The 16,356-nt window shown below is 34.0% G+C and overlaps 1 protein-coding gene and 2 long non-coding RNA genes across 3 annotated transcripts in view; 2 read left to right on the top strand and 1 right to left on the bottom strand.

Annotated features, from left to right (window-relative positions):
• Positions 1-16,256, top strand: part of LOC105130352 (uncharacterized) — a 20,039-nt gene extending 3,783 nt beyond the window's left edge. Inside the window, exons 2-3 of the long non-coding RNA XR_843228.1 lie at positions 2,477-2,482; positions 15,271-16,256. This is a non-coding gene — a long non-coding RNA (uncharacterized LOC105130352). The remainder of the gene's footprint in view (positions 1-2,476; positions 2,483-15,270) is intronic.
• On the top strand, positions 6,256-10,014 carry LOC105130346 (uncharacterized). The gene is made up of 3 exons (XM_011032805.1): positions 6,256-7,326; positions 8,084-8,780; positions 9,549-10,014. Exons 1-3 carry the CDS (start codon positions 6,468-6,470, stop codon positions 9,730-9,732), a joined length of 1,740 nt encoding a protein of 579 aa, XP_011031107.1. The 5' UTR covers positions 6,256-6,467; the 3' UTR covers positions 9,733-10,014.
• Positions 11,556-14,807, bottom strand: LOC105130339 (uncharacterized). Its single transcript, XR_843223.1, has 2 exons — positions 14,072-14,807; positions 11,556-13,463 (listed from the first exon to the last, which is right to left on the bottom strand). It is a non-coding gene; the product is annotated as an uncharacterized LOC105130339 (long non-coding RNA).
• Positions 16,257-16,356: the final 100 nt, after the last annotated feature.

Raw genomic sequence — 16,356 nt, forward strand, 5'->3', positions numbered from 1 at the left:
CATTTACCACAACTTAAAGGTATCTTATATTATTAGATATGTTATTATAAAACATGCTTTAGTTAAGGAGTTATTGATACTTCAAGTGCAAAATGATGATATAAAACCTTGATAAAAATGCACTTTTAAGTACTAATCAGTTGTTATTAGGTCTAATGATTCTTATTTCTAGTATTTTTTAGATCATTTTCTCCAGGATATCTTTTTGAAAGCTTAAATACCTGTAAGGCCTCAATTGACAAGTAATAAACCTTTTTGCAGTTGTATTAAATGATTTTGGGCTCTCTGTAAGGGCAACCTTTTTGGCTCTTTAAATACATCTTGATGTTTCATTAGCAGTTCCTCTAAGACAAAATCTTTTTTCATCTTAGAAATAAGTATAGTTTTAAAACTTGGCTTAGCTTGGTGAGTCGACCAGAGACCCGACTGACCTAAGGATAAAACTGAACCAGGTTATAAAAAAATAAGTTTGAAAACTTAGCTGACATGGTTGACCTAAGGATAGAACTGAATCGGGTTATAAAAAAAATAAGTTTGAAAACTTAGCTGACACGGAAAGTTGACCTAGTAACCCGATTTACCAAGTCAAAAACTCGATTGCAACTCGTTGATTATTTTTTATTTTTTACTAAAATGACATCATTTTAATTTATAAAAAAAAATAGATTTAACCCAGGTGACCTGGGCCTTAAGCCGAATTAACCACCGAGACATGTTTAAAAACACTGGAAATAAGAGTAGTAAACATGAGTTACACATAACTTTCCTTTCCTGCCATCATCTTTATACTACATATTAATTTCTACCAAATGAGAAGAGTTAGTCAAGCAATCCATTAAGTTTATCTAGCCTAATAGTTTGTAAATTAGCAATTTCTAAACCCTATAACAACACCTTTTAACCTTGCCAATAAAAAGGCATCCACAATTCTTTGTAGTTGTATATAATGTCTTATAGAAAAGCCAACCACTGAACCCTTATTACCGTGTCATTGTTATTCAAATCGACCACAAATACATCTGCTATCAAATTCATCACCTTTATTTTCCACTTGAAATTCCAGCATGTAGTTGTATTACTCATATTTTCTCCATTATTAATTTTAATTGTAAGAGGCTTGATGCTGGTGAGATTATAATGTAAACTCTCAGTTACCGTTATATTGATAAAATTATGGGTCTTGTATGACTCTACTAGTATAGATAATAAGTGTTTATCAATTATATCAGTCACCCTTAAGGTATGAAACCCATCGTACCCTCTAAAGCATTAGAGCAAATATGGAGATTAATTGTATTTAGAGTCTGTGTCTATTTTATCATACCCTCGTCATCACTTTTCTTATTGTTAATTATGCAAAGTAAGTAAAGTCTTTTGTTTTTACATTCATGCCCTGGTACAAATCTCATGTCACGCCAAAAACAAAGACCTTTATATCTTTTATCTTTTAGTTCCTTACTCATCAGGGCTTGGTAGGTTTGTCATTGAGTTTTTATGTATATCCAGAGGTAGGTATAGGTAGCAGCCCAACTTGTTAAGGTCTTGAAGGGTTAGGAATAAAAGGTAAAGGAATTTTAAAAGGGTTTTATAGTGATTTCATTTTGGTTTGAGTGTTTGATGTTATAATATGAGGGAGGTGTTTGGTAGACCATGGATAGTCACGCTTGTATATTACGGTATTATCTTATAGTGTAGATAAATTGTATGTTTGTTTTGAGCATTTAGGCTAAAACATTCTTACTAGATCTTTTATTTCAATCTCCAATCCCCCAATAAAAAAAATAAGTGCTTGTCTTTTATTGATGTTTATCCTATTTCATAAAAACATCAAATTCTTTTATATAAGTCTCTAGGTTGCTTGCATGTCTCGTCTCTATGAGTTTTTTTCTAAAAGGTCCTTTTATCCACCAAATCTAACACATAATATCTTTACATACTCCTTCCATGTTACTTTCTGACTACCAAACTTCTCATGTAGTTTTGGTGCCAATATATGGCTATACCATTTGGGTAATAGAAGATCAAATTGAGTTTCTCTGATTCTTCAATCTCTTTTAGATCAAAATATTGATTGCACTTGTATAACCACTCATGAACCTCCACTCCATCAAAATTAAGAAAATCAAGTCTAGGTTTGTGTGTATTAAGTGAAGTTTCCCCCTTCATTAGATAAGTAAGGTATTTCCATTAAAGTTCTACCATGAGTTGTTTATTTATCTCTGGCAGCATTAGTCTCCCTTGTGGGTATTTGTAGATTTTAGAGAAGAGTTGTTTGTTGATAAACCAATCCACTAATAAGTTTTTTGAGTTTATCAATGTTAACTTCATAGTTGGTTCTAGTAGTTTCCAACTTATGATTATAGGTCTTTAATATCTTCATTAGTTATTTATAATTTTATGCTTGATCTTTGTTGATAGCTTTTAGTAAGCTTTACAATTTTTTTTAGGTCCAGTTTTCTAGAATTAGGAGTTATAGTATTAGGTTATACATCAATTACTTTGATACCAATTACTGCAAGTTTAATGGAATGATCTCCAACCAAGAAGAAATCCAGTAATGTTGCGGGTGATTGTGCAATATGGTTTCTAAGCCATAAATCAATAAATTTGAAAGGGAGAAGGAACATAATAGAACAATATAGATTAGAATAAAATAAAAGGAATGAGAAAAAAGAAGGGATGAGATGACAAAATTGGTTAATTCATTGTTTTTTCGTGTCTTTTCCCTTTAGCATTATTATTACATATAAGCTAAGAAATATCAGACATTACATAATTTATGCTTCAATAGACACGTGGAAAGATAAATCATTATACTAACAGGAAAGAATATAATAAAATAGTACGTGTGGGTGAATAAATGAAACGGTTCATTTAGTATAGTTTTGTAATTCTGATTCTTCCAACGATCACGCGGTGCGTTTTGATTATTGTAAATTTAAATGATCATTAATCATTGTCATTTCTTCCCTTCTCACTTTCACTAGGCAACAATTCTTGATCTTTTAGTATTTGTGAGAAGGTCATTGTCAATTTGAGTTACACTTTAAATCCAGTCCAAAACAGGCTTTGAGTCATGAATTTTTCATGTTGACCAATATGATCAGACTATGTCGGGTTTAATAGCAATGCTTGTAAGTTGGGTTTAGGTGTGATTCGTTTTATTAAATCTGGTTTTATGTTTTTCTCTTTTGGAGCAACCTTTATTTTTTTATCGAACAAGCCTATGTTATCATGACCCAAACAAATAATGCTCGGACGCCATGTTTGGCTTCAAGCCATGGATCCTTTTTAGATATTTTTGATGAGATGTCACATGAATTTGCTTTCTTCCTTGCCATATTAAGTCCAAATTATGATGATGGAGGAGCGAAAAGTTTATCATGGATTTACAGGTGCAAAAATGAATGATTTCCACTTAAAAATCAATAAAAGATTGAGGTTTAACACATGAAAGGTAACATATAATATGTAACTAGTCAATCTCGATACCTATAACTAGTCAATCTTACATATACAAATGAATTTGAAAAGAAACTATGGAAAATTAGTTAAATTAATATTTCCCCTTAAGAAAAAATGATAATGAATGTCAAGTATTGTTTTGAAAATATGAAAATTATCAACAACAATTAGTTTTGCATTTTCCTTGCATATTAGATACTTTTAGGTTTAACATGTCAATTAGTTTAATAAGAAGCTTCAACTTTAATTTCAAGCACTTGGAAAATATTATTATATATATATCTACCATATATATAAGATTATTTATCTCATGCTTATAGAATTGAGATTCTCTAAAAAGTAATTACATTTGACTTGTTAGATCGTTAAGATATCATACCCGGGTCATGAGTCAATTAAATTGACCAATATTAAACCGGACTCTAACTTTTTTTTAAAGAAAAAAAGCTTGAGACAATGTCATTTTGATATATAAAAAAAACTTATTTAATTGACTCATCCTAAACTAATCTTTGAATTGATAAGTTAACGAGTTGATCTCCTAAGTTAGATGATATAACATTGATTTTCTTGACTGGGCTTGTCCTATAATTGTATAAGATCAATTTGGAAATCTAAGCTAAAGCTTAAAATGGTAAGTTTCATCTACATCAGTAGGTTATGGATCAATTTGTGCAAAAATAACAAGGCCACGAGCAAATACAAATGACCTAATTCCACCAACCACGATGAGTTCTTCTTTATTTTTATGTGCTACATGCTTAGGTTAAATATGGAGATTGCTTAAGTAATTAGATGTATCAAATATGAGGTGGATAACTTTGAAACCTAAGTGTGCAAAATGTTTTATCAAAATTATAAAGCCTCGAGCTTTTCATATGACTTGGTAAGTGTTTCTAGGCCATTTTATAAGCATATGATGAAAGATGAATGCCCCATCATTAGATCTTATCGCTAGTTGAATGTTAAAGCTTGAAATTTAAGGTTGTTAAGCGTATAATGACAGGGGCAATTGAGGTTTAGAGTTCTTTTTTGATTGGTTTTTATGGGAAATTGGTGAGATAAAGAATGATGGCTAGTATTGCCAAAAAAACTACAATGAACTGAGCGTATAATGACAGGGGCAATTGAGGCTTAGAGTTCTTTTTTGATTGGTTTTTATAGGAAATTGGTGAGATAAAGAATGACGGCTAGTATTGCCAAAAAAACTACAATGAAGAATATGATCCTACACTGTATCATGTACCAATTGATCTGGCCTTTTGAAATATGTTAGCCTAGTCTTAAATGTCCTTCTTGAGAGGACTTGTTCAATACATTCCTTGTTCAAAGGTTGTAGCTCTTTATCACAAAAAGTTCCAGCCATCTAATCCATATTTATAAGCCTTCTCCTAACCCAACATGCAATATGTCAAGTTAAGAGTTATAAGCTTACTGACTTTATTGGTGAGTTAACTAGTATGTTATATGCGCCAATCTTTAAATAAAAAGGGCAAATACTATAAATCATAATTCTAATTTATTGTTAAATTAATATTACTTTAAACATATTATCGTTTTATTCAAGGCATAAGAAAAATGATATTTATCATGACAAACTAATATTTCTTTTTCATTAAAAACCTTATCTTGAAGCATCTTTGACATATAAAAAATATTAAACTTGTTTTGAAGGTTGAAAATCTAAATAACTAGAAGAGAAAAAAGATGCAAAGAACCATCACAGAACTACATTACAACTATGCCCCAAACTCTAAGATATAAAATAATCATATCTAATGTCTATCATTTTTTTTCATTATTGTTGCCTTAAACACATATTTTGATAATTGAGTATTTCAAATAAAGACCAAATCTGAGCAATATATATGCATGAGTAACTCTTCTCCTTTTTCCGGGCTTTAGATTAGTGGTGAGCTATATGGTATGCAATACAAGGTGGAGTTGCATGTGTAAAACATGTAGAAGAGGTCCTTGTATGCCTATAAAAAAATAAGTATACCAAAGCACAAAATATTGTAAATTTGCTTAAACAGTTACACAAACAAAATTTTTTTATAAGAAAGCCATTAATATTAAAATATATTAATTTAAAAAAATAAAATATTTAAAATATTTTTAAAATATAATATCAAATATTATCCAAGAACCTATTTGGAATTACAGTAACAACTATTATTTAAAATATTTTTAAATTAGGATTGTATTAAAATAATATATTTTTGTTTAAAAAAATATTTTAAATATTAGTACTTTAAAATTTAAAACTATAAAAAAATATTTTTAATTAAAAAATAATAATTTAAAATTTTTAAGAATTGGGTTGCCAGGCACTAAATCCGTACTTAAGGTAGCGAAAGCATAGTTTTTAAACCCGGTTTGGTGTCTGACCCGGTCCTAGGCCCGGGTTCCAGGTTTTGACCGTTTTTTAATTTTTAAATATATTAAAATAATATATTTTTATTTTTTTTTAAATATTTTTGATATAAGTATATTAAAATAATATAAAAATATATTAATTTTAAAAATAAAAATTTTAAAATATTTTTAAAATATAATATCAAATATTATCCAAGAACCTATGTGGAATTACAGTAACAACTATTATTTAAAATATTTTAAAATTAGGATTGTATTAAAATAATATAATTTTTTATTTAAAAAAATATTTTAAATATTACCCGGTTCCAGCCCCGGATCGTCCGGGTCTCAGGTCAACCCTCCAGGCCGGGCCGGGTTTTAAAACAATGAGCAAAAGAGACTGAAACCCACATGAAAAGAACTGGTAGCGAAAGAGACTGAAACCCACATGAAAAGAACTCTTCATTTTCTGACCCTAAAAACATGTAAGAGAAACACCTTGAACCGTTGTTTATCTCTTCTTCTTCTTCTTTTTTTTTTTTTTTTTTTTATGAATGAAAACGTCTGACTCTGTTCTGGGTTTTCTTTAATATTTGCAAAGACTCCAGCTCTTTGTTTTTTTGTATATTTGTCTCTTAAATATGGCTTCTGGGTCACATTCACAAGGAGTTGAAAAAGGTGTTACTAATAAAAGCATAAAGGAGAAGGTTTGGTCTTTAAAATCAGCTTTCATGTCTCAGCATTTTGCGGAAATTGAAGGACTTTTGTTGGCCATGGAAGAAGAAATGGAAATTGAGAAGAAGTCATTGAAGAAAGAGAAGGAATCGATGGAAGAAAAGGCTCGGAGTGAGAGATCGGAGAGATTGAAAGCTGAGATTGAGCTGAAGGAGTGTAAAAGAGAGTGTTTGCAGTTGAAGAAAGAGCAAGGAGGGTTTAACGAGTTATTGAGGATTAGTGGAGAGGATAAGAGGATAATAAGAGAGCTCAGAGAGGAAATTTGTCAGTTGAAGTGTGCGAAATTGAAGGTAGAGACTGAAGTTGATGCGTACGAGAGTAAGTTTCAGGAGTTGGAGATGAGGGTTTTCCTTTTAGAGAAGGATTTGATGTCGTTGATTCCCGAGGAGCCTGTAAATAATGTTAGGGTTTCCAGGGGGGTTGTGGAAGAGAAGGTTGTTCTGAATGAGAATGTTGTCACTGTGGAAACTGAGGTGGTTTGCAGTGATTCCAATGATACCATTGCTGTTGAGGCAAATGGTGATCCTAGGTCTCACTCACCAGAGAGCAGAAACGGTGATGTGGGGGGCCCAGGTTCGGTTTCTGGCGAGGGTCCGGGTTTGGGAGAGAGGGCTATGATGGAAAATGGAAACGGCAGTGACAGGGTTGGTAATGTGAAAGCTGAGACGATTGCTGTTGATAATGATGAGAACATGGTTTTAGGGGCAAGTGGAGGTTCTGGGAGCAACTTGCCGGAGAATGGAGACGGAAACATTGGTGCTTCAGGTATCGCTATGATTCTTGTGTTTTTATTGTTATCTGTATCTGTTAATTTGATTATATTTGTTTATATTCCTTTGCTCGTGTTTTAGTCAGAGAACTATAAGAATACATTAGTTAAGTTGATTATGCTTGCTTTAGTTTTTCACTCATATTTTGTTTAGAGAATGTGTGGTCTGTAATATTCAGTGCACTGTTTCTGTCATATGTGATTTCGGAAATCTATTGAATTTAAATTTCTCCGTGCGTCTCCACTGAAGTTCTTTGTCAAAAGAAACTATGCTGCAAAATCCTTTGTAGTCCAAGAAAATTCTTGTCCATCTCTGACTCCCACGAGCAAATGAACTTTAAAAGAACTGTGAACCTTGAAGAGACAGAGAATAAGTGAATTGGATTAAACCATCTCAATCTCATCTGAAAAAATATCTTTCAAGCTACTCAGAACATTAACATTAGGGAACTAATCAAACAACCTGTATATCTACCAGGATTACCAATAACTGATGACAACCTCATACAAGCTTAAATGCATTAGCAATTACACTAGGCAGACTACTAAACTGACTAGAATATGTGTGATACTACCTATTGGGAATCAGGGGCACATCAAGTTATGGAATGGTCTAGTGTTGCGTGGGGTATTAAGGGTATCATCTGCCACTTGAACTGGAGAGCATTTCTACAAGATGATATCACGTGATTACAATTAGCAATGTTATGTTTATGACAACCAGATATTGATAGCGCATTTTTTTCTTGCCAGGTGGATGGACACGTCAATCACCAGACATTATAGAGATTAATGACAGTGATGATGACTCTTCTTCGAGTGTGACTTTGAGTGGAAAAAAATTGGCCAAGCCAGGACATCAGCATGAAGCAGATTTAGGTCTGGAAGTTGTCAACAATGAGACCAAATTGCTCAAAAGAAAACGAACCTCCCCTTCAAATTCTAAGGATGATAGTGATGGTATCAAAGAGCCCAGGGCAACAAAATGCCAAGTTTTGATTCAAGGCCCTGAAAGTGCTCCTGTCAATTATTGGGCAGCAACAACCATGTTTTCTGGAAGTGATGACAGAAGAAATATTTTTAATCAATCAAGGCAAGCTCCAACAATTTCGAGACAATATGAGGAGGAAATTAGGGTTGGACAGAATTCCCAAATACAGCGGAGGGAGCTTGTTTTGGATGGTTCTGATGGTGAGCAGAGTTCCAGCTCCTCCGACTCTGATGATTTTGATTTTCCAACTGACTCTATGGTAATAGAACCAACACAAGTACATAGAATCCATAAAAAGTGGAAATCTGAAGCAGACATGGTTGCTGCTTTAAAGCAAGATGTAGAACTACGTTTAAGGGCTGTTTGTGCTCTGTTTGGACAGCAGGCTGCTGTGCAGAAATCATCGAACTTCACGTCAACTTTCCAAAATCAAGGATTTGACAAGGTTGATGCAACCAGGTATGGCAAATGTTGCACATTGTTCTGTCTTTATGTGCCGCTGGGATTATATGATTGATGGGTTTTGAGAATCATTTTCTATAATGAGGATTATTTGACCCTACTCTGTCGTGTCTCAACATTTCTTTCAGTGATGAACTACACATTCGTTCTCAGGAGTTTCTCTATGTTCTGAAGCAATTAATTTTGTAAAATAATAGAAGTGAACTGGTTTGGTGCTCATTACTCCACTGACACGGGAAAGGCTTGGACAGATATGCATGTGTGCCATTATTTTTTTCTGTTTTGGTCTGCGTCTTGTAGTATTGTAAATTAGAGAGAGAAGGAATTGGGGTTTTTGGATTGAAATTTGAGTTGAATGTAGAAGTGCAGGCATAAATTGGGTGTTACTTTAGCAGGAGCAAGAAAGAGAGTGGAAAAGAATATGATGCGAGTCCTTGTAAGAACCCCACATGCATAAGTAATTGTATTGGTCAACTTGCTATAAGCAGCTGGTACGTTTTAAAATTCAGGTGGTCTGTTTGACAAACGGATGAGTTAGTATTTCTCTCAATAACCCTAGAAGATGAATAAAATTTGCCACTAGTTGTACTCTTAAGTAACTGCTCTATCTTGGTTTGTGATCATTATTTACGACTGCTGTACCAGTATTATAACTTCTCTCTGAAAATAACATCTTTCTCTGCTTTTCTATTTGAACTTTCCACTTGTTGCTTGTTACCATTGTTCTCAATAACAGGCTTTGCTATGCCTGACACTTTTCTCCAGGGGTACTGCTTTGGCTGAGTTTCTCACGAATGGGGATCCCCAAGGGAAGCTGAAGAAATCAACTATGGAGCTGGTTGCAGATGACCCAGGAGGTTTCCATGATTGCAAGAGACTGGCCATCAAGTATTCCAAGCAATTATTTGAGATGTGGCAGGGGAAAGGGGATCCTCTTTTCTTCAAATGAATAGCAAGTGCTGATATCAGAAGTTCGCCGTGATAGTAGCTGCTAATCCAGTGACCTAGAAGGATTGGTCTTTTAGGTATTTAACATTTCACCAGGCCGTCACCTTGAGGCATTTACAGTCTCGTGTGCATTAGGTATGACTGGATCCCTCCGCATGTAGGTCAGTCTTGAGATATTGAAAGGAGTGGGAATAGAAAAGATGGAGTGCTGATGTTTATATGGATCTTATTTGGCTAATGAATCTTGAAGTTATTATAGTAATGTCCTGTACTTGTTAATCAAGCTTAGTTACATGGATGTCTTGTACTGAAGTTTGAAATTATTTCGCTGATGAATCTTGAAGTCATTATAGTACTGTTGCTCTTCGTTTTTTCTGTTTAACCGTTTTAAAAATCATTTTAAAACTAAGTTCATGTTTTTATAGGGTATTTAAAGAGATTATTATTTATTAATGTATTGTTTCTACTTTCACATAAAAATAAGATCTGTCATGATGATTACTCATGGATTATCAGTGTCTTTTGTTCAATCAATATTTTGTTATCATGAAATATACATGTATAAATTACAAATTCAAAATGAACACATTTATCATTAATAGTATTTATTTTAAATTTATGATTTATATACCAAATTTGTTTTGTTATTATTTTTATATTTTGCATAGTTTTGGTTGATGGATTGCTAGAGGCAGTTATAAGATCCAGCTCAGTTGAAATCCAAGTTCAAGGAATCAACTCAATTTTTGACCTTTTTTTTTTTTAAAAAAAAGTCTAAAACTACATTGTTTTAATAAAAAGAAACCGGGTTTTTTTTAACCGGCATACTCTTTCGAGTTAACCTCCTTGCCTGGTCAAATCTTGTAAGTTAGTTATAACTTGAATTAGAAGGAATTGGGTGTCCCATGGGTGTCTGGGACGGGGATATTACTGTCAAAGGCAGCAAGTTCCACCTAACCATTTGAAGGTTTTTAGATTAATACAAAACAAAATTAGACCCAAAAATATTAAATAGTTAGGTCAAAATAATTGGAAGTTTGCAACTTTGTAGATTATAACAAAGAAGAAATGGACCGAGTCAAACCCTTTTCTGTATTAAATATCAAGTTTGCTTCCATAGATTATTATTAATAATCTTAAAACGACTTTTAAAGTTTAATAAAGTTGAATTTAACTATTCTACGTTTGTTACACAATTGCCCTCATAACCAAATAATGGACTAGTAGTTAATCTACAACATCCTTCTCCCACGTCTCAATCGCGATTAGGATAACTCCTGCGTTGACTGCACTTTGACCGGAAGAGCTTGAGGGTAACTTGGAAAACCCTGTTTCTTTTTCTGATAATATAAATGAAAATGCATCTACAAAAATACAAGTTCTTCACATAATGGGGATAGCCAGAAAGGGTAGGAAGAGGTCTCTAATCCTAACGAACAATTAATGTTGTGAAGCCTAAAAAGGGCAATATTTCAATTCTGACAGAAGCTGAAACCCGCTTTCCACCGTCAGGGCCCTCTCTCTCTTTCTTTTCGTTCAAAACCTGCAGTTTGTATTGTCCAGTAGTATACTATTGCGCTTCCAGACTTCGTTTGATTCTGTTGAAACTAAAACTGGGAGCACGAATATTCTTATATATTCTGAAAACCAACAAAAAAAGACAGATTTTCCCCCCATAAAAATTGAAATAGTGTTTATTTAGAGAGGGAATCATGCCAGCACCACACCCTTTCCAAGCAAATTTAACTGACTCTTTGAGGGGGCTTAAAACAAACGACTAGGAATTGAACATGAGATCAAATATTCAAATAAAAACTACGAATCTTCCAAAAGAATAAGAAAAACTTACTTTCTATTGATTTAATCGTGCAGTGCACGGATATATACAACAGTAAATCGAGAATTAATTAATACACGGAGGAAAAAAGACACGCCATCGCCTTCAAGTTTCAGCATCACGGTCTTTCACAGCGGTTACTTACTGGTTGGCAGAAAGAGCCTTGACCATCTCTCATGATTTCTCATCCAGTGAGCTGAATCAACTGGAAGCTAAAAAAATATTGCAACAATATAGATAAGCATATACATTTACATGCAGGGTAAATTAAAATGGACAACTATTTCCAGCAAAGCATAACATAACTCCATCACCATATGTTATAGCCATGCATCTCTCCTCCTTAACCCGGGCTTGAGACCGGCTGTGAGCTATGAAATGCAGCACAGGCGGAGTTACATGCATTCAACCACACACAGGTACCAACAAGCACTCACAGAGAAACAAGAAGCATGCAGAAGAGCAAGCTCTTCCAAAAAGCCAAAGGCCTAAGCACATCATAAAAGCAATGGATATCAAACGAACCCCGGTAAAGATCATAGAATCGAGCATTCAAAAACCTTACGCTGTAAAATCATATTTGCTGCATACTTAGCAAAACTGTAGCTCCACTTAGAACAACACTTGACAAATCAACGTTCACTACCACAATCTGAAACCACGGAACCAAAATTCAAGGACAGTCCAACACAAGAAGATGTTTAAAGAAAAACAGAAACCACGATCCATGCAAAGCAACTTGACAATTCCAACGACAGCAACTTTTGTTTTTCACACGCACATGATGCGGGAGATATCAAACACCTTCAAAAATCATCAGATTGGTACACGGGTATTCAGAAGTGAAAGACAATTTTACAAGATCCAACATATTGCCAAAGGCAATCTTAACCCAAACCATGACGCAAAATTCAGTATTTGATATTGCAACATGATTGGACCATAACTTCAAATAGCAGAAGCTCAGGCAAAAAACAAAAGGCCAAAATACCAAAGGGAAGCACAGCTGGTAATCCCTGCAAACCAAATTCACCAAACAATAACTAGCCATCCATCAATAACTCCAACAGCCATGTAGTCACTGCCATTTAATAGGAAGACCAAGCCAGACTCAGCCATAAACTGAGCAGCCAGCAACACTTTCAATGGGTCAATTGCCATCCACTGGTTCCTAAAACACAATGAGCATAAGCAACAGAGACAGGGTCAGGAGAGTTGGGGGGGAGGTCAAGCCTACCACATGCATCAAGTATAGCTTCATCCAAGTTCATCAGCCCCAGAAAAGATCTCTAAGCCAAGAAATATTGATGAAAAGAACAAGAGGTGACGCAAAGGACATCAATTAAAAGCAAAGGAACCCTTCTAGACACTTGCCATCTGATCTTTACATATATCTCCAAAAGAAGCTGCTCCATCAATTACCCTCATATAAAATAATGGTTTCGCAGGAAAGATTACAACCAGAACAGAAACTCATCTAGTATCCCAAAGCAACCCCAAGCATCAAGGACTCGTTTCACCATTCTCATTCCTGTTGAAGTTTCAGGATTTTATAAAAATTAACTTAAACAAGAGCACACAAACAAAAACCAACTTGACCTTGTTACTCTGGTTATAGAGAACTTGAAAAGAAGCCATTTGGAAAAACCTATAACAGCACAATGAAGGCAGAGCAGATAGCCACACGGGAAAAATTTGCAGATCCATATCATTAGTAAACAATAGTTGGCTCACTTGTAACTTTGCTTGTTCTAATCAAATTGCAAAAGCAGAGGATCAGACAACTTCAAGAGAGAGAATGTGATATAAGAGCTTGAGGAAAAAATATGATTAACCAGATGTCACATCACCAAGACCCTGAAGAAACACTTCCCTCGTAAATGAGCCTTGGGACCCTGAAAAGATGAAAGGTAAAAACAAATTCAGCCAATCACTTCATATGTACAAAGAGAGAGTTAAAGAGGATGAAACCAAAGCAAACTAGATGTGTATAGAACCGAGTTTCACACTCCCCAGTCTGAGAAAGGAAAGATCATCATGTATCAGCAAAAGCATAAGTAAAAGACATCACTCAATGCCCAACAATTTTGAGCTTTGCTCTGCCTGCAAAATAGATGGCCTGACAATTTTTAAGGAACAAACCTAAACCAAGAGCATATACAAGAAAAAGCAGAGCAATCAGTAGTCACACATTACAAAGACCCAAAAGCAACAAATTCCCTTGTAAGTTTAAGACCCCCCAATAACACACAAAAGCTTAGAATCGATGTAAGAAGAAGAAGCGGAAAATTTTCATTTATATTGCACAAACAAAATTAAGGAAACAACATGTTTACAAGTTGGGAAAATAATCATCTTTGAAAACATCTGCAACGTGTAGAATAAAATGTAGAAAAAATAACCGCTGACAGGGGAAAATATATATGAGAGAATAAGATGTCAAGAAAAAATAATTGAAAACAAATTTCCATAAAAAATGCGCAAACCTAGTAACAGATTTTACCTCTACTTGAGAATTAGTTAGCATAGATGTAAAGCAAATTAAAGATGAATCTGGTGTTTTTCCAGTTGTGGAGAGCTGTTATCATTTGATTACACTTGAAAGCAAACCCTTGTAATTCTTGAAGACACCCTGAGAAACATACAGTCAAAGAGATCCTCCTTGATGCTGAAACAAATGGGTATTTTGTCGATGGTACAAATAGAAACAACAAGAATCAAAAGCAAGAGGAACACTCCTTGGTATATCTTGGCCGGAATTTATTTAATTAAGAAAAACAAAGAGATCCTATAAACATGCAAACAGAGTTTAGACTCCAGTTTTGTTAAGTAAAAAAAAGGTGATTAAAATGCAAAAACAATTTGAACAGACAATTTAACAACTCACAAGCTTCTGAACGCAAAATAAGAAAGGATGCTCAAGAAATATTTAGCAAGAAGATATATGGGGAAGAAGCAAAGAAAAACCTCAAGAACATGGCAAAGGAGACCTGCGGTAGTAAGACAAGCATACTAATAACCTCCCATTCATCATTTGAAGAGATACTGGAGAAACACAATGAAGCACAGCTCAGCTTCTTAACTCTTTATAAAAGTAAGAATTCTAGAGGACAAAACATTATTAAACACAAGGAAACAATGCAAGTTGCTGAAACATCAGCACATACCAAAAAACAGTCCACCTCATCAGATAACACATACCATATATCAATCCAATACTAGCATCACAATTAGAGAAAAACAATGACACCCTGAAAAAACATACAAACAGATCATAAGATAAAAAACACAACTTAAATGCAAAAAAACACATGATGGCATCACAATTAGCGATATAGTAAATAGCATATATAGTATTATGTCACCCTGTTCACTCTTTAACTTTAATTTATTTTAAGAGGAGATTGTATAAAGTCAAATACTACTTACTATTATTACCACCACCACCGCTTCTAGTAGTAACAGTAATAATAATAATAATAATTACAACAATAACAGAAGAACAACAAACATGAAGAGAGTGAAGAGAAGCTCTCAAAAGCATTAATCTGGCATACAACATCATCTAGAAATGCTTGATGAGATCCCACAAAAACACACAATTAAAGCAGACACTAGCTCTATATTTTTAGAATCAAAAGAAAAGTGGTGGTTTAAAATGTAGAAAAAGTAAGAAGACACCTGGCATACAACATCATCTAGAAAACAACTGCACAAAATAGAATAAAAATTAACGAGAATAAAGATTTTGATATACTCAAGGAAGAATGAGTCAAGGAAAAAAGAGTACAGAAAAATGTCCCCTATTGGTAAACCTTTGACTTGGAGCTGGTAAAACCTGCCTTGACCAGACTGCACCATGTTACAATTCCTTGTTAAATTTTTAGTCCATGCCCTAAAAGGGTTGATGAGATCCAACAAAAACACACAAATAAAACAAGGACACTTGTTCCATTAAACAAGTGGAAATTTAATACGACAAAAAAACAAGTTAAAGAGGGAAGTAGCGCAAAATTCTGAAACATCACATATAAAAGACTAGTGTTGCTTGAACTTCATATTCCTGGAATGACCCAAAATAAGGTTCTCAGACCAAACACTCAAAATGCAATGCAACATAAAAAAATACAAGAAAAGGCAAAAAAAAAAAAATAGGTAATGAATGAAACAATCCTTGGTTGATTCTAGTCTAAATATGCTCCTTTATTTATTTGGAGAGATCCTAGATGAGAAGGTACCACTAAACTAGCAGCACGAATAAACTTGGGACTGTCGCTCCATTAAACAAATGAAAGTGTTTAAAACAGCTATGCAGAAACTTAGCTCACAACAAATTTCAGAGGCTCAAGTGCAGAAGACTCCAATGTTCGAAGTCCTAACACAGATTGGAATTGAAACTTAAGACTAAACATCATATGCAGGTGAAAGGAAGGAGTAGGAAATATTATCAAGCACTCCCCAGCTTAAGCCTGCTTAGCATATATCCATAAACATAACATAAGGATCCTGAAAAAATACACAAGCAAGCAGCAGAACAGACACCAGTCACAATTTCACAGAATCAAGGATTAAAATGTAAAAATAGTCACAAAATACTTGTACATTGTTCTTGAAAACATCCTTGCCTACAAACCCCTACACCGAGTTAAAAGAGGACTGCAAGTTCAAAAGCCTCGTGTAAGAAAAAAGGAACTCATTATCAACTTCATTCTCCAGAAAAGACACGCATCTTAGTAAAAGACAAAAATACTAGCAAAGAAAGGAAAGGGTAGGTAATGAAATAAATAC

Source organism: Populus euphratica, unplaced genomic scaffold (genome assembly GCF_000495115.2).
Source record: "Populus euphratica unplaced genomic scaffold, PopEup_1.0 scaffold2.1, whole genome shotgun sequence".
NCBI classification, from domain to species: Eukaryota; Viridiplantae; Streptophyta; class Magnoliopsida; order Malpighiales; family Salicaceae; genus Populus; species Populus euphratica.